The sequence below is a fragment of the Sciurus vulgaris genome (genome assembly GCF_902686455.1).
Source record: "Sciurus vulgaris genome assembly, chromosome: 16".
Classification (NCBI taxonomy): domain Eukaryota; kingdom Metazoa; phylum Chordata; class Mammalia; order Rodentia; family Sciuridae; genus Sciurus; species Sciurus vulgaris.
Genome location: NC_136477.1, coordinates 18,493,794 through 18,512,094, shown reverse-complemented (window position 1 = coordinate 18,512,094; position 18,301 = coordinate 18,493,794). Strand labels below are relative to the sequence as shown.

Below are 18,301 nucleotides of genomic sequence, written 5' to 3'. Positions count from 1 at the left end.
GCCCTCAGGGAATCACACCAAAGGCCTTTAATTTCTGCACAGAAGGTTTATTGGTTCCTCTTAGGAAGGATCCCCTCCCACTGCCTGTCCAGGAGCTGCCTTTGAAGCCAGTTCTGGGTTCTCCCAGCTCTGGGTCAACCATTTGGTTCCCTGAGTGTCTGCATCCCCTGCAGGCAGCCGTCACTCGGGGTCGGTGGGCCCCAGGTTGCTGTGGAACAGTTTGAGGATGTGGTTCTCGATTACCTGTTGCACTGGAGATGTGGGGGGAGAAAAGGTGGCTGCAGGAAAAAGCTGGAAAGGAAGCTGCAGAGGCACCATGCCAACCTGCACCTCCAACTGGGGGATGAACCAGGGCTTTCCAGGCTGGGGCCTGACTGGAAGACCCACTGTATAAACAATAGGGTCCAAGCCCCTCCCAGAGCAAGGGGGGCAGGATGAAGGCCTCATCCCAGAAACCTCAAATTCCATTAGATTGTAAAAATTCCCGTCCTTCCTTCCTTCCTCCCTTCTCTTCAGTGTTGGGGGTGAAACTCAGGGCCTCAAATGATAAGCAAGTGCTCAACACTGAGCCTCACTCCCAGCTCTAGAAATGTATCCTCCCTGCTTTCAAACTCAGGGGGTGCTCTGAGCTGTACCCCCTGCCCTTTTTATTTTTGAGACAGGGTCTAAGTTGCCCAGGCTAGCCTCAAACTTGTGATCCTCCCAAGTTGCTGGGATTACAGGCATTACCACTGCACCCAGCCTTGTAATGCCTTTCTTGAGCCTTTTGGAGTTATAAAATATGTCTTTACCAAACAAAATAGGTGAGTTGTGATTTTTATGAAAAGTAGTACAGGGTCTGTGAGGAATGATATCTATCTCAAATAGAATAAAACTGTCCAAAGGGAGGTGGGATATTTCCTGAGCCCTTAATTCCTCCGCCAACCAGGAGATGGTTAAGATCTCTCCCTCACCTCCCTTTTTTTTTTTGGTATCAATGATTGAACTCGGAGGTACTTGGCCACTGAGCCACATCCCCAGCCCTATTTTGTATTTTCTCTATAGACAGGGTCTCACTGAGTTGCTTAGCGCTGCACTTTCACTGAGGCTGATTTTGAACTCGCAATCCTCCTGCCTCAGCCTCCTGAGCCGCTGGGATTATAGGTGTGAGCCACTGTGCCCTACTAGGATCTCCCCATTTTATGGGTGGGGAAGTGGGGAGTCAAACTTGGGTTTGTGTATGGCCCCCCGGCTCATACCTACCTCCTGCCATGGACAGGGTTGGGCTCCGTGGCCCCAAGCACTGTGGCCCAGCCCAACTCCCTCTTGGTGATCTGGCCCTGCCAGGCTTCTGTACCCTTCTCATACCTGGATGCAGTGAAGTCCTTCTGAAGTCCCCCAGAAGTGCACCCTGGCCACCTTGCTGTTTCATGTGTGCATGAACATAAGCGCACCCACATACATGTATACAGATGCTAGAACTTAGGATCTGCTGTCTCTAGCAAATTCATGTCCAGGCTTGGTCCTAATGTGGTGTTGGGAGGCCTATTAGGAGGTGTTTGGATCACTGAGGTGGAACCTTCATGAACAGATTAATACCTTTTCTCACTATTGTGGGACTGGGCTGGTTACTGTGAGAACGGGTTTTAAAGCAAGGCTGCCCTTCATGTTTTGCTTCTTCACACAAACCCACTGTCCTTCTTTCCACTGAGTTGAAGCAGTATGAGGCCCTCACCAGATGTGGATGCCCAATCTTGGGTTTTTCAACCTCCAGAACCATGAGCCAAAATAAATCTTTTTTCTTTACATATTACCCAATCTCAGGTATTCTGTTATAGCAACAGAAAACAGACTAAGATACATCCTAGGACTGGGCTGGGACCTCGTTTGGGCTTCTTGGTGCCTATCCCCCAATTATAGCTCTGGTCACTGACATGCACTGGTGTCTCTATCCTCCCACACGGGAGTACCAAGAGCCAGGATATGCCCAGGCCAGGTATACATTGGTGCTCCATGTCTGCTAACATGAACACACTGCCAGCATCTGACAACTGAGATGTCCCACGTACCCCTTTGTGTCACCCACCTATGAGTCCTCACCACTGTCCCATGTCTCAGGCCTACCTTTCCGATATCCCAGAGCCACGGCGAGGTCCATAGGGGTGTACCCAGAGTCTGCCTCAGTGGTGAGATCGGCACCCCGGGCTGCAAAGCAGAGCAGACAATGGGGCTGGAGATGGAAGCCCAGAATGGGGTTTGGGGACTCAAGAGGGCCAGTCCTGATGCCTCATGGTGCAGCCACGGGTTGCTCATTGCCTTTGTGACCTTGGACAAGGACCTGGCCTCTTCGAGCTTCAGTTTCTTCCAGAGAATGTCTCTGGAGTCCCTGAGGCTTGGAGAGTAGGGCTCAAGTCAATTAGCCAGACCCAGAACACGTGCTCTCCTACCACCTCCTGCTCCAAATCCACCCTCTAGGTAAAACGGGTGGTGACGAGCCATGCAAAAGTTCAGGGAGCCCACAGGGCCAGATGGGGTCTGGGCCACCAGGGCCCATCTGTACTCTTACTTACCCAGCAAGGCCTCAACGCACTTCACGTGGTTCCCACGCACAGCGTACAGCAGTGGTGTCCCTCCATTCTGTCAGGGGGTGAAGGCATGGAGAAACGAATGCTCTATCTTCTTCCAGTTCTCAAGATGCCGCAAAATCTCTGGTTTCCAACTAAGTATGGTACCTCTTCCCATTCATCACCTCACCCATCTTTCTCCTGTTTCTCAACTTAGATGCCTCTTCCTCCATGAAGCCCTCCCTGACCTCCCTTGGCCACCTCTGGGCTCCTGTGGCTGCCTGTGCACCTGCCTTCACACTGCTATTCATTATCTCTCAATTGCCCATTTAAGTGTCTGTCTTCCCAGGCTGGGAACTCTACCAGGTGTGAGCATGAGTCTGTTTTGTGTTCCCAGCACCCAGAACAGGCCTGGCATCTCGCAGGTACTCCATAAATACTGGAGGGTAGGAATAGAGGCCAGGCAACCATGAGGAGCCAGGGTGGGGCACCTCACCCAGTCATAGATGTTGATGTCCACATCACGCTCGAGCAGCAGCCCCACAATATCCGTGTAGCCACCCATGCTGGCCAGTGACAGGGCGCTCTCCCGCTCCTTGGCAAGGATGTGGGGGTCGGCACCCTAGGGGGGAGCAGAGTGGGTAGTGATGGGAGACATGGGGACATTCCCTGGGATCCTGGGGTCCCCCAGCAGAGCAGCCCCATCTCACGGACAGGGAACCAGAAGAAGCAGCTGAAACTTCAGCCAGCCCTCAGGTCCCCAGGAACCCCCCAGCTAGGCTGAGACGCACCCACTCGAGCAAGAAGCGGACGGTCTCGATCTCTCCAAAGGCAGAAGCCCAGATGAGGGGAGTGAAGCCACGCTCATCCGGCCTGTTGATGAGGTTGTCACCTAGCAGGTGGGAGTGGTATCACCAGATTGCACTCCTGCCCTCTCCCCAGTGTCACCAGAGTGGGGATAAGACAGGGTCTGGGGCTGGACATGGGGGCAGTTAAACACGTGGGTACACACATGACATACTCACGTACATGTGGAGACACAGGCACACATGCGGGCACTCACAAGTCATCATCAGTGTGAGTGGGCACGCAGAGCCCACATGCACACACCAGACAGGCCGACATGCCAGCATGTGTGTGGACACGCACCTTTCCTCAGGTGTTCCTTTAGCTGGCTCAGCTCCCCCTGTGCAGCAAGCTGGTGGATGGACAGTGCTGGGGGCCAGAAGGAGACAGTCTTCTCTTAACCCATGGCCTCTGAGCACCGCAGATACCCATTCAAAATGGCTCCCCTCAGTTCCTTCCACCCTCATGGGGCCCTACTCACAGTCTAGGGTGGCTGGCAGGGCTGAGACCTCATTCCCTCGCTGCCGGTTGGTGAGGGTCGTAGAGTGCTTCAGGGAGCTCCCTGCCGGAAGAGAGGAAGGGTCTCAGTTTCCCCTTGGTGTATGTCACTGGGCCTTCCAGTCAGATCCTCTAGGCTCAGATCTACCAAGATTTGTGCCTGAGCTTCCACCAGGCCCTCACTCCAGCCCCCTGGCTACCCAGGTTCAGTTTTGTTCTCCAGGCCTGGCGATGTTCTCAGCTCACAAAACAAAGTCCCTGCATTCAAGGAGCCCACAGGCAAGTGCATCAGACATAGGGACATAGAATCGATAGGGGAGAATAAAGCCTCAAGTTGAAATAAGTAATCAGAAGTAAAAAGTCAGTAAAAAGGACTAGAAAGGAGGAGGCAGGAGGTGGATCCATCTTAGATAAAATGGTCGAAGGTGGTGGCTCTGGGTTGAGACCAGCTCAGATCCTGGCAAGTTGAAGAAACTAGCTCTAGGAAAATGATAGGGAAATCATTCCCATACAAAGATCCTGGGGTGAGAAAAATTGGTTACTTTCAAGGACTTCACTCAAAAAGAAACTCTCAGTTTCTCAATAAGTTACACAGGATCACCATATGACCCCAAATTCCATTCCTACATATCCATGCCAAAAAGCTGAAAACAGGAGCTCAAACCAACACTTGTACGTGAATGTTCATAGCAGAACTAGTCACAGTACCCAAAAAGGAAACAACCCAGAATATCCAACCATTGGATGATGGATAAACAAAAGGTGGCCCAACAAGCACAGTGGCGCACACCTGCAATCCCAGAACTTGGGCGGCTGAGGTCAGAGGATAGTAATGGAATAGTATTCAGCCACGAATGGGGATGAAGGCCTGATCCTCCGGTCCATACTGCAACCCAGATGAACCGAGCACATGATGAATGAAAGATGGCAGACACAAAAGGCCATCGACAAAGCCATTGATAAAGACAATCAGATCAGGTGAGTCCACAGAGATAGAGAGCAGGTAATTTTCAGGGATTAGGGGAGGGGAAATGAAGAGTGACTGCTCACAGTCACAGAGTTTCCTATTGGGGTGATAAAAATATTGTGGAACTAGAGAGATATGATGGTTGTACGACATTGTGAATGTGTTAAATGCCACCGAATTTTATTGCAGTTCTGGTTCAAGTAGTAAATTTCAGGTTATGTATATTTTGCCACAATAACAAAATATAAGAGCTGGGTGCACACCTGTGATCCGGCTACCCGGGAAGCTGAGGCAAGAGGATCAAAGTCTGAAGCCAGCCTGGGCAACTTAGTAAGACCCTGTCTCAAAATAAATAATAAAAAGAACTGGGGAGGTAGCTCAGTTAGGTAGAGCACCCCTGGGTTCAATTCCCAGTACAGACAAAACAAAACAAAACAAAAAAATCAGAAAACGACCTTGTTAAAAACAAGTAAACAACTCTCAGAGGGTGGAGAGAAAAGAGAAAATGTCCTAAGTATTGGGTCATGAAGACAGAGGTTTCATCTGGGGCTTGACATCCCACCATCATCAAAGCCCAGGGGGCCAGTTCCAGAGGTGTTACCTTACCCTGCAGTGAGGAGACACTGGCGTCTGCTTCAGGCTCTGCGGTGCAGGGGAAGAGTCTAAGGACCACAGTGTCTGAGCCATCCGGGGTTTCAACCCCATGATCTTCAGGGTCCCCAACTTCTGCAGTGGGGGACTGCTGGGTCAGAATGAGGTTCTCTGCAGGCTGGGTGGGTTCCATAGGGGAAGCTGGAATCTCCAGAAGGGAATAGATAATTATCAATAACTATCAAGTAGTCACTTCTGGGGTGGATAAACTGAGATTCGCGATAATGGCCAGTGCTGGGATGTCAAAATCAGAGTCCAGCTACTTTATAGGCCCACTCTTCTCCACCATCAAGCCACCTGCGACATGCTATGCTTTCATGCCTGGGCTCTGAAATCAGCTATCAGGATTCGAATTCCCCCTTATTGACTGAAAACTAGGGCATGTGATTTAACCTCGCTGAACCTCAGTTTCCTCCTCAATAAAAGGAAGGAATGAGGCCTAAAAGAAATCACGTCCGTAAATAGTACAGTAGAATGCCTGATGGGGGAGAGCTCAATAAATAGTCCCTCTGGTTGTTTGGTGCGGGTCCCCCGAAATGAGTTAAGGCTCAACAAAAGATGCGATTGTTTCCAGTCCCACCCGCGCTTCTCAAACCGACCCAGGAGGTCCACTCACCTCCCACAAACCTCCTCTGTCCCCCCGCGTCGTAAGCCCGGGTCCCCCAAAACTTGGGGACCCAATTCACAAACTTTTCTCCTTCAATGGATGTAGCGGGGGGCAGGCTGGAGTCCGGACCCTCAACGCTCAGGCTTCCTCTGCCCGGACAGTGAGCAACTTGATACGCGACCACTACCCCCACCCCAATACTCCCCCACTGCGCCTGCGCACCTCCGCCCCCCAAAAGTGCGAAAGAGCCGGAGCAGTAGGAGCCGCTTCCAGCCCTTTAAGACTTGGGGGAGGGGCGTGGCTTCCGCTGGGGCCTAACTGGCGCAGTTGCGCCTGCGCGTTCTCCTCGCCCGGGTTTAGCGCGGGGCGGAGGGAGAGGCCTCGGAGATCTCTGAGAAATTCGTTGCGCCTGGTCTTCCTCATTCCCAGCTCCGCCCACAGACTTTTCCACAAGAAACCAATCGGCTCCTGTCACGAATCGACAGGCGGAGCTTTCTCAAGGCCGAGGATGGAGGGATGGGGAGAAGAGGGCGGGGCATCTGAAATTTAAAGGGGCGACTTAGTTCTGCTGTCCCCTTCCATAACAACGTCCTTTCTGTCTCCTAGGATCTTATAAGCTTGTGCAGGGAGGGACTTAATGGCAACAGTGGGGCAAAAGGAGGGCGTTTTTGCGGACCGGAGTGGGCAATGCGTGGTGTTTTTCTTCAATTCGTCTGCTCCGGGAAAAGGGGGTCTGCTTTGGGAAGTGAGGGAGTTCTTGCCTCTTCGCCTAGTTATCCTTCCTGGAGTCTCAGGGGGTATCTCGCCCCCTTCACCCGCCCTCAGGGTACCTCTTTCTCTTTAATCTCGCACTTTAAGCCCCTTTCCTGTCCCAGGAGGAGGAGGAGGAGGAGCAGGCAGGGCAAGCCAACTATACCGGAACTGAAGCCCTGCTGCGGCCGGTTTTCGCAGGGAAAACTTAAGTAGAGTCCCAGCCTCTGGACTTCCGGTTCCTGTCCTATCCTGCCGGCTGCTGTAGCCATGGAGGAACCAGAGATGCAGCTCAAGGGGAAGAAAGGTGGGGCAGGGCCCCGGACAGGAGGACGGGGACAGAAGCGCTCCGAGGCTGAATTGAGAAAGGGCGGACGTGGCAGAGGAACCGAGGGAGCATGCGGGGACGCGCAGTGACAACTGCCGTGGAATCCCAGCTCTCCCGCTGACTAGTTCTGAAATCTTTAAAAATCTCTGTGCTTCATTTTGTTATCTGTAAAATGGGGGTATAGTTCCCGGAAGGATTGTTGTAGCGTTTCAATAGCCGGATATTTGTAGTATACTGGAAGAACTTAAGGGGCGTGATAATCGCTGTGCGCATTGTTTCCTTGTTTCTTTAGATATGTAGATATTTGTGTATGTTTATAAGGGCTTGTCAAATATTTATAAATCGTATAGAGTTCCACGAACTACTTAAAAAATACACACACACACACACACACACACACACACACACACATATATGGGGGTATCGGGGATTGAATTTAGGGGCACTCAACCACTGAGTCACATCCCCAGCCCTATTTTGTATTTTATTTACAGACAGGGTCTCACTGAGTTGCTTAGACCCTCGCTAAATTGCTGAGGCTGGCTTTGAACTCGTGATCCTTCTGCCTCACCCTTCTGAGCCACTGGGATTACAGGTGTAAGCCACTGCTCCAGGCTAAATATTTTTTTAGTTGTTGATGGACCTTTATTTTTAATTTTTTTTTTTTTTTTTTTTTTTTTTTTTTGTGGTGCATGAGAATCGAACCCAGTGCCTCACACATGCTAGGCAGGCACTCTACCACTGAGCCACGACCCCAGCCCCACAAACTACTTTTATTTTTTAAAAAATTTATAAAGTTTTTGGTGCTGGTGATTGAATCCGAGTCTTTAAGTATTAGGCAAGCGCTCTACCACCAAGCTCCACCCCTAACCCTCACAAACTTTTTACATAATAAACGTTTTGTTATTTCACAAGGTACTTCTTAGGTATTATTTAGAAGACACAAGTACATTTAATTCTCCATTAAAAAAATACTGTATTATAAATTACTACTATGCTATTTTCAAATCGAGGAAGACAAAAAAGAAGTACCCTTTTTTCCCCAGGCAGAGTTGAAGAAAAAGTATGCATTGCCTCCTTTTGCCCCGTGCTGCCACCAAGTCTTCGCACATGCTCATAAGCATTTAGAACCACAGAACGGACATTGTTATGGAGGGACAGTGCCAAGTCACCCCTTTAAATTCCAGACTTCCTCCTTCTGCCCCCTCCTAACTCTCCATTTAGGGCACAGAGGTGAGCTAGACCAACCCACATAGATCAGAGTCCTGTGTGGCTTCCCCTGACTCAGATGCTTATAAGTTCTCCCCTTGACAATCACAGTTGGCAACAACAGCATTGTCCATCTCTGTAGCAAACGGTCACTGGGGGCTGTGGTGTGATTAGAGCACTTGCCTGGTGTGCAGAAGGCCCTGGGTTCTCCTCTGTACCACATAGGGAAAAAGTAAGTGAGACACAGGCTTTGTTTTGTGGTGAAACCAGCAGATTCATGATGGGATAGGAAGGGTAGAAACTACTGGCTGGCTGGGAATGCCTTTTGTTGAAGCTGAACCTGGGGAAGATTAACTTACCAAGTTAATTGACCCTGTGCAATTAACTTACCAAGAGAAATATGCAGGGGGAAGGGGAAAGAGGACAGGGTTAATTGACCCTGTGCAATTAACTTACCAAGAGAAATATGCAGGGGGAAGGGGAAAGAGGACAGGGTTAAGGATGACCTCAGGTAAAACCCACAGAGGGGGATCTCTGCCCGGTCCCTCAGGGGAGCTTATAAGGATAGACGTGCCTCCAAGTTGCCCCAGCACTCACTGAAGGATACAGACACAGGCTTGCATATGCTGCACTGGTCAGTTATGACTGAGGGCCATCCAGGGCTGGAGGCTTCCAGGCCCTTTTGGGTCCTGCAGACTATCTGAAGAAGAGTCTCAGGTGTGTAATTGTGGTAAAAATAATTTGAGAGGATCTGAGTGGGCAGATCAACTACAAATTTGTTTGGGAGAGAAAAGACCAAATTCACAGTATGTGTTAAGGTCCCCTGTGAGTAATGTCCTGCTGTGACCATTTCTAGTCCAACCCTGTGGCTTCAGGTAACATAGCTGCTGGGGGAGACTTTAGCTGCTCTTCTCTGCTCTTACTCATAGTTGAGTAATCAGAAGCCTGATGTTTTGTTCCCTTGTCTCTGCCTCCTCCCTACTGACTGTTGACCCTGGACCCAGTCACGGACAAGTTCACTGAGAGCGTCTATGTCCTGGCCAATGAGCCATCTGTGGCCCTGTACCGGCTGCAGGAGCATGTTCGCCGCTCTCTGCCTGAGCTGGCCCAGCACAAGGTAAGCCCCCATGCTGCTCTCTGCTATGGATCTCTTCCTGGTGCCTGTTGTGTGGAGCAGGGGCTGTCGGGGGCACCAGCAAGGAAGCATGTTGTAGCTGAGTCAAGTCAAACCATGGGTGGATAGATCTGGAGCAGGTTTTAAAGGAGACATCATGGTCTGCGTTAGTTAATAACCTGCATAATAACTGAAGACCCCAGGGAAGGCTGTGCTAGGCAGAGAGGCCAGCCATTGCAAAGTTCCTGAGGTGTGAAATCCAGTTGTTCCAGAGCATCCTTGGGGGAGGGTAGTTTCAGGATGAAAAATCTCTGGTCACTGGGGGTGTGGCTCAGGGTTAGAGTGCTGGCCTAACATGCTTGAGGGCCTGGGTTCCATACCCTGTATCACAAAAGAAAAATAGAACTGGGGGAGCCCTCTGGGAGGTAACCTCCCCTACTAACAGTTCCCCTCAACCCCCCTCAGGCGGACATGCAGCGGTGGGAAGAGCAGAGCCAGGGAGCCATTTACACTGTAGAGTACGCCTGCAGGTGAGCCACAGTCCCATCACCAGGGCCAGCCTGCACAACTCTGGCCTCTGGGCATTCAGGGGCATTCCTCGCCTGCTACCCCATGAGCCCTGCCCTGCCAAACTCACCTTACTGGAGATGTGGGAACTGCATCATTATTCACCTGGCCACGTGGTGGATTCCAGCCTAGGCCTGTGCACACTGAGCCCCTCTATGTTACAGCTCAGAGTGATAAGGATTCTGGGAAGGGCCACCAACATTTTTTGCTTCCATCCAGGGCAGTAAGTGAATGACAGCTGGGGGTGGGCCCAAAACACAAATAGACTTTTTAGTTTTTTGTTTAGCTTTCTCTAAATCTTCAGGTTACAAAGAAGAGGTGGGCCACCATGGACTTTTTCCATTTGTAGCAAATGGAAAATTTCGGAAGATTAGTTACATGAACAAATCAAGTTTTGCTGGGAAGGTGAGAAATTAAAATTCTTGAGTCAAGTCACTGTTTTTGTTTTATTTTTGATGCTGGGGGTGGAATCCAGGGCTTAAGAATGCTAATAAACAGGCATTCTATCACTGAGCCACACCCTTGGCTCTTGTTTATTTGTATTTTTAAAATTTTTGGTTCCTTTTTTGTGGTGCTGTTGATGGAGCCCAGGGCCTCCTATGTGCTAAGCACATGCTAGGCCCTACCACTGCGCTACACCCCCAGTCAGTCCCACATCTTTTGTTTCAAACAGTTAAGCATTACTAAATGGTTGGTGTAGAATTGAAAAATGTTAAAAATGGTCTAGAAATTCAGGAAAATTATTCAGTGGTGAGCTTGTATTAGCAAGATGTTTATGAAGATGGGCAATCAAACATAAGAAAAGCTGACTGCGTTTGGTGACATTAAGATGAGTGAATTAAGCGAGGCACAGTGGTACAGGAGGGAGGATCACAAGTTTGAGCCCAACCTTGACAATTTAGCAGCAGGGCTGGGGATGTAGCTTAGGGGTAGAACACCCCTGGGTTGGATCCCTAGCACCATTAAGAAAAGAATGAGTGGTTGGGGGCATGCCTGTAATCCCAGCAGCTCAGGAGGCTGAGGCAGGAGGATGGAGAGTTCAAAGCCTGCCTCAGCAAAAGCAAGACACTAAGCAACTCAGTGAGACCCTGTCTCTAAATAAGATACAAAATAGGGCTGGGGATGTGGCTCAGTGGTTGAGTGCCCCTGAGTTCAATCCCTGGTATATCCCTGGTATATCACCACACCCCTCCCCCCCCCCCCAAAAAAAAAAAAAAAAAGAATGAATTAAGGGCTGGGATTCTATAGCTCTGTGGTAAAGCACTTGTGTAGCATGTGTGAGGGCCTGGGTTTCATTCTCAGCACCGGCTATTTTAGTCAGCTTTTTTACTGCTGTGACTGAAAGACTTGACAAGAACAATGTAGCTCCAGTTTATTTACAGCTCATGGTATCAATCCACAGAGCGCTGACACCATTGCTCCAGACTCTAGGTAAGGCAGAACATCATGGCAGGAAGGTGGGAGGAGGAAGTCAGCTCCGAACATGGCCATCAGGAAGGGGAGAGAGAACTCTCCTCACCAGGCACAAAATATATACCCCAAAGGCATGCCCCAGTGACCCACTGCCTCCGGCCACACCCTTCCTGTCTACAGTTACCACTCAGTTAATCCATTCCAGTGGATTACTGCACTGATTAGGTTAAGGCTCTCAGGACCTGATCATTTCACCTCTAAATTTGCCTCATTATCTCATACATGAGCTTTTGGGGGCACATCTAACTATAACATCTAAACTATAACAGCCACAAAATAAAATAAGAAAAGGTGAGCCAGTTAAGATCCTCCTTCCACCATTACCTTACAACTTTGGCCCAGAAGCCAGTCAGCCTTTTAGCCTAATCAGGGGTGACAGCCAGCACCCCAATTCCATTTGCTACTTTCATGCATGTTCCTGACTGATAATAAATGGGAGTGCTTTTTGTTTTTAATAGGAGAACTTTAAAATGGCTCTTGGGGCCAGGGTTGTGGCTCAGTGGGAGAGCACATGCCTAGCATGTGTGAGGCCCTGCGTTCCATTTCCAGCACCACAAAAATAAAAATAAAATGACACTTTTGTTTTTTTTTCTGCAGATGATGCCACTCAGGCAACTTTTTGGCACAGCAAGACCCTGAACAACTTTGGGATGTTTTTCTCTGGTGCTCTTGGAAGGGTGTTTTCATTACACATTTATCAGTGTGCAGCACCAGTGCCAGAACTTCGTGCAGCTTTGTAGTCAGCATAACTGATTGATGGTGCTTATCATGATTCCGTCCAAACTCACCTTTAGATCTTCTCCCTGCTGAGTTAATACGTTTCCTTCAGAGGCAGGAGTATGTTGCCTAAAAAGAAAGCGATGTCTTTGTCATTGTTCTCTGTGGTGTTAGGGGTGGAACCTGGGGCCTCATGCATTCTGAGCTGCAGCCCTCAGCCCTTCTGAGATATTTTTGAGGCCATCTTTACATGCTTATACACCTTCAAAACTTTAGTTTTGCAGTGGCGAAATGACAGCGTGTCTTGCCACATGTGCCCTGTCACTGATATCTGTGTTTAGCACAAAAATCCAACACATGAGCCCACTCTGACCTTGGGGAGGTCCAGGGAATCACCCAGGCACCTGCTGAGCTCTGGGTCCACCCAGGGCCTTCTCCAAGCACTTGGCAGTGGCCTCCCCAGTGTTTGGGGGGACACATTGGCACGCATCCAGAGCTGATCCTGCTGTCTTCCCATTTCAGTGCCGTCAAGAACTTGGTTGACAGCAGCGTGTACTTCCGCAGTGTCGAAGGTCTGCTCAAACAGGCCATCAGCATCCGAGACCACATGAACGCCACTGCCCAGGGCCACAGGTAGCTCCTGGGACCACCTATCCAGTTGCCAGCCTCGGCCTGTTCCCTGTGAGGACTGTCTGCCAGCTCAGCCAGGAACTGCCTCTTCTTGCTCCTTAGAAAACTCTCTTATCTCATGGTGTCTGGTGACTTCTGTTTGTCCTTTGGCATCTGTAGCACCCACATCTTGAGCTCTGCTGTGTGCCCAGTTCAGAGCTGGGCACTAGAGACACAGTGGTGACCAAGATGGGGACTCACAGCAACCAAGTATGCACATAATGGATGAGAGCATTCCTCAGGTGCTCTAAAGGAAGCAGAGTGATGTGGGGCAAGCGAGGAGGTGGCCTGAGTAGCACACAGACGGAGCGACAGGGGGCTGGTGGTGTGGGGAGGGACGAGTGCAGAGGCCTAGGAGCTGCACACACTGGAGAGGCAGGTGGCTGGAGTAGGTGAGCAAGATGGAGAGGGGGCAGGAGCCTCCCTCTGCCCCGTCTGTAGTCCCCTCCAGCAGAGGGAGGCTTTGAGCTGAGGCCCAGACAGTCTGAAAATGAAAAGCACAGTGCTTGCGCCCCGGGGGTGGAATTTTTGGAGCTAAAAGTAGCTCTTTTTGCTTTTGATGTTCATTATAACTTAATAAATACATTTGAACACACATGCATGAGCCGTAAGCTGGACTTTGACCTTGGGATGCATCCGACTTCTGCAGGTTGGAACTCTAATGTGCTTACCCGCCCCCGACCAGGCATTTAGAAAGGAAAAAAAAAATCTATGTTGCTGTTTCTCATAACTAAGACATGAGAATTGTTGAGAACGAAAAGCCTTGTGCACAGGTGTGGTGGGCATGCCCCCTTCCTCCCCGTGAAGGAGAGGGACTGAGCTGGCTCTTCAGCAAGAGCAGGCTGGGTTGGTGTCAGCAGTAGGAACTAGAGTTCACTCGGAAGCCAAAGCCAGCTGCTGATTTCCGGTGCTCTCCATCCAGCACCCTACTTGTGCTGCTGCTGCAAAAGTGTCTGTGCTTCTGAAAGGCATGGGTAAGGTGCCATTCACACCTCTCTGCAAGTGCCAAGTGTGATGCACCCAGCCCTCCATGAGTGGGTCCCTAGCTCTTGCTTCCAAAGTGGGTGGCTGGTCCCATGTATACAGAAGATGCCCTGAAGGCCAAGGCCAGCTGTCTTGAGGGAGCAGAGCAGTGATGTACACTTGTACCCCTGCCCAGCTGAGCAGCCTCATGGCCTCTGACCTGGCCTCACGTGTTTTATTCCAGCCCTGAGGAACTGCCCCCGCCCTCCTCAGCCTGATCCTGGAAGAAACCTGAAGGCCCCTGGCCTCCCTACACCCAGGTCAGTGCCAAGGGTGGCTGTGAGCTCCTCTGCTCTGAACTAACCTACCCACTTGGCATCTGAGCAGGGACCTGCTTGTCTAACCCCCAGGCCTTCTCACTGGGTTTGTTGAGTGGCTTCAAGGAGTGGGCAGGAGACATTTGCAGACCCAGAGCTTGTGCTGTCCAGGGGCTTTCTCAGTTCGTCTTCCTCCCTTTCTCTCTGCCATCTTCCTGCCTCTTATCCAGGTCACAGGCCTTGTCCTGACCTCAGAGGTTCCCCCACCCCAAAGCTCAGAGGGGAGCCCACATTTCCTCTAGCTCCAGGGTTAGCCAATTGCTTCACTCACGTTCTCAGGCAGATCCCAGCATGGGGAGGTTGTCCGTTCAGCTCTGGAACCCTCCCTGCACCACCAGCCTACAGTGCCCTCACCCCCTGGTCTCTTTTTTTCCTCCTGTAAAGGTTACCTATTAGGTGACTAAGAGGGCACAGGATACAACAGGTGAGTGTTGTAGCAGTCAGCTATTGTACATGACGAACAATCCCCAAATGTAACACCTTATAAAACCAGTCATGGCCCTACGTGCGATTCTGTAACTTGGACTGAGCAGTTCTGGGGGCACTCATTGGACACTCAACTACAGCCAGATATCAGGTGGCTTCCCACCTGGCCCTTGACTGGTGTGTTGGCTGTGGGGTCCAGGTCTCCCTAGGCCTCTCCAGCAGGCCAGCTGGGCTTCTGGTGACCAAGTGCTAGGCAGGTAGCACTCACACCATCGCCCTGTGCAAAAGTGCTTGGCCAGCCTCCCATTGGTATCCCACCTGTCAGTGACATGAGCAGGCCCAGGATCTTGTAGGGAGGGCTGCACAGGTGTGATCCTGGAAGGTGAAGTGACCGTGCAGGGAGAGTGGCCCTGAGAAAGACCTGGTGTGTTGTTCTGTACCCACAGAGGGTAGATGTGGCAGGTGCAAGGCATCCAGAGGACCAACAGCCTTGCCCGTTTGCCAGCACTGGGATCAGCCTCTGTGCCATGAGGCCCTCTTAGAGGCTGTGGGAAGGCGGGCTGAGACAGGCCTCACACCTCAGCTGCAGCGCCCAGAGCCAGGAGGCCGTAGAGTTCACCTGTGTCCAGTCAGCACTCGCTGGGCACCACACTCAGCAGCTACTGGGCGCTCCAGTCAGTGAGCACTTATTGAGTGCCTGCTCATAAGGCTGGCTGTTGGCCTGGGAGCATGAGGAATTTCACAGTTCATGGGGTCACCTCGGGGCCATCTGGGGGGCCTGAAGCAGGAAAGGCTGCCTGAGGGGTCAGCATCCTGCCCAGTGCCCCCCAGCATCGCCTGCCAGCTCGGGGCCCCGCCCACCCTCTCCCTCCTAGCTCCAGCCATCTCCCATGGCCCTGTCACAGCCCTACCAGTTTCCTCCCTCCCCCTTGATGAACGCTCCCTGTTGTCCTTCCCTTTCCTGTGTCATCTCCTGTCCCCTGTGCTGCTGAGCCCCCGCTGTGTAAAGGCTTCTGATCTCACTTTTGTCCCTGCAGACCTCTTTCTTTCACCCCCTCCCCGCTCTCAGAGCTTCCATCCACTTTTCCCCAAAGCGGCTCCCTTCCAGATCTTCAGAGACCTTCACAGATCAAGTCATCCCCTGCCTGTCCTGTCCCATGACCTCAACATCACCTCACTTTACAGAAGAGAAAACCGAGGCTCAGATAAGTAAGGCAGCCAGCCCAGGGTCAAGACCCCTGCCCAGAAGCACCAGGATTCACACCTAGACCTCTGACCCCCGAGAGTCACATGGTCCTCGGCCCAAGCTCCTCATGGAACAACTCTTTAGCCCTTGGTCTGCCTCTCATACTCCTTCCTCACTGCCCAGCCTGACTAGAGCTGGGTCCTGGACACCACCTTGTGCGACCCAGAGGGATTGAAGACCAAGCAGCCTAGGCCAACACAGACCTGCTCCTGCCGAAGCCTCCGGGGCCAGCCATAATTGTCCCAAGACATGCCTTTTCTTCCTGTGCTCTGGCCTGCCCCTGCCACCCATGGACACTGTTTCTTGGATTAATAATTGCCCCCGTGATAATCCTGATTGTGTACCCACTGTGTGTGGTATGCTCTGCCTGGGTTATCTCCTGTCATTCTCAGACAATCCCTTTAGGCAGGTATCTCCCCCAAGTACAGATGGGAAATGAGAGGCTCCAAAAGATGGTGTGAATTGTGTCAGGTCATACAGCTAAAGAGCAGGCCTTGGCTCAGGCCTCCCGTTTGGTCTCAACCTGCCTCTGACATGCTGGGCCATGTGGGGCTGGTGCTGGCCCTCTCTAGTTCTCCCTTTCTCCATCTGGACAAGGAAAGCTGTACTGAACATGTACTATAGGCTGAGGGAGGGAAGAAGGGGGATGGAAAGAAAGAAATAAATGGGACCTAATTGGGAGGCTTCTTGGGATTTTGCTGGAAGCATGGGAACTGTGCTTCCACCAGGGTGGGTGGTTGAACTGGGTAGATGGAAGGAGGGACACCTGAGAACATTTCATGACAACCTGGATCCAGCTGTACCTGAAGTTAACTTATTTCAATTCTTCTGTCTCATGAGGCCTTCAGTTACCTTTTTGCCATAATTGCTTTGAGGCTATTCCTGCAGGTAACTGCAGAAGAGCCAGTGCTGAGTCCTGTGAATTCTACTGCACATGTCTGCAGTGTACACACCTCCAAGACCAGCTGTGTGCAGATGTTAACCCCAGGATTATTTGCTCCAATAAAATGTATCAGGAAGATCAGAATGGATTTGTTTGGGGTATAGCCAGGCTGCATCTCAAGCCCACTGCTCTGGGATGATCCTCAGCTTGGCAGTGAGGGAGAGGGGTGGCAAGGGCCAGAGGCTCCCTAGAAGAGAATGGGTTCTGCAGGGACACTGGGTCTATCAAGGGAGTTAGAGGGCTTGGGGAGGGGGTCAGGGACACAGGAAGTATGTAGAAATGAGTCTCCCACCACCAGGAAACAGGGGTCAGCCCTCCCTCTGCCCTCTTAGTGTGTACTGGGGGGCTTCTTGCTGCCATTTTGCCTCCCAACTGTTAATTACTCTGTTGGGGAGAGGGAAGCCTCAGGTCCCGCCAGATTGGGGGCCCTGTCTGCTGTGGGGTCTCCAGTCATCTGCTTGGGCTAAAGGTACCTCACATTGTGCAACTGTCTTTTCATTTGTCCTCCATGTACCCACTTATCCAGCAAACATTGCCCCCCTCTATGAGTTGGGTGCTCCAGTGACCTAGGCAGGGCCAACGTTGCTGGCAGGACCCCAACCCATGGGACAGAAGACAGCTGAGATCATTGCACATATCCCAGAGACTGAGGGAGCAGTTCTGGAGTGTCCCAGTCCCTCCTAGGGCTCCATGCCACTTACAGCCCCCACCACTTCAGCCCCCAGCTAATAGTTTGCTCCTTTCAAGGGAGGTCTGAGGCCCCGCGGGGCCCTACTTCATTTGCATCTCATTTTCATTTCAGAGTCGGCCTCGCTTGGGGGATGCCCTGCCCGCCTCCGCCGCCAGGGGGCGCAAAAGGCAAAACCTTGGCTTGGAGCTTGGCCACCAAACACATTATCGGCAGCCTTGGCTGGTCTTGGGGACATTGTGACCATTCCCCCTTTTTCATCTTCTATACCCTGGCTCCCGTTTCTCAAGAGTGAATTGAGTTTCCAAGGAACTGGATTAGCCAGCAGGGCCTCGTCTGCTTCTGCACCATCAAGAACAAGAACTCACAGCCTCCTGCCCCAGAGCCTGCTCAGCAGAACTTGCTCCCAGATGGCTCAAGAATGGATGGGCAGCTGGAAGAGAGGCAAGGAGCCCCCATGCTATGGGGCATTCAAGCAGAAACTAGTGCTCACCAGGTTGGGAAGGACCTGGAAGGGATTCCAACTCTGAAGTGTGGGGCCCTTCCAAGCTCCTTCAGATACGTACATGGGCTGAAAGGAATCCCAGAGAAGGCAGACACCTGTCCCCAGCTGCTGTGGTTAGGAGGAGAATCAGACTTCAGCCGTCTTTTTGGCCTTAGTACCTGGTCCAAGTCCTGGATTTTACTTCAGACCTGCTCTGCTATAGGCCCCCCGGGAA

General features: G+C 51.4%; 2 protein-coding genes across 3 annotated transcripts; one reads left to right on the top strand and one right to left on the bottom strand.

The window, feature by feature from the left end:
- Positions 1–26: 26 nt before the first annotated feature.
- RFXANK (regulatory factor X associated ankyrin containing protein) lies at positions 27–6,453 on the bottom strand. 2 transcript variants are annotated; one of them, XM_079116788.1, is made up of 9 exons: positions 6,335–6,453; positions 5,461–5,646; positions 3,871–3,951; positions 3,693–3,758; positions 3,335–3,435; positions 3,040–3,165; positions 2,550–2,616; positions 2,104–2,184; positions 27–251 (listed from the first exon to the last, which is right to left on the bottom strand). In XM_079116788.1, the coding sequence occupies exons 2-9, from the start codon at positions 5,636–5,638 to the stop codon at positions 181–183; spliced, it is 771 nt and encodes a 256-aa protein (XP_078972914.1). In that variant the 5' UTR covers positions 5,639–5,646; positions 6,335–6,453; the 3' UTR covers positions 27–180. The 2 variants fall into 2 exon arrangements, with proteins under 2 accessions (XP_078972914.1, XP_078972913.1); XM_079116787.1 differs by lacking the exon at positions 6,335–6,453 and adding an exon at positions 6,122–6,256.
- Positions 6,454–6,770: 317 nt separating this feature from the next.
- BORCS8 (BLOC-1 related complex subunit 8) lies at positions 6,771–16,992 on the top strand. Its single transcript, XM_079116810.1, has 6 exons — positions 6,771–7,169; positions 9,404–9,516; positions 9,979–10,043; positions 12,793–12,903; positions 14,147–14,222; positions 15,891–16,992. The coding sequence occupies exons 1-5, from the start codon at positions 7,133–7,135 to the stop codon at positions 14,178–14,180; spliced, it is 360 nt and encodes a 119-aa protein (XP_078972936.1). The 5' UTR covers positions 6,771–7,132; the 3' UTR covers positions 14,181–14,222; positions 15,891–16,992.
- Positions 16,993–18,301: the final 1,309 nt, after the last annotated feature.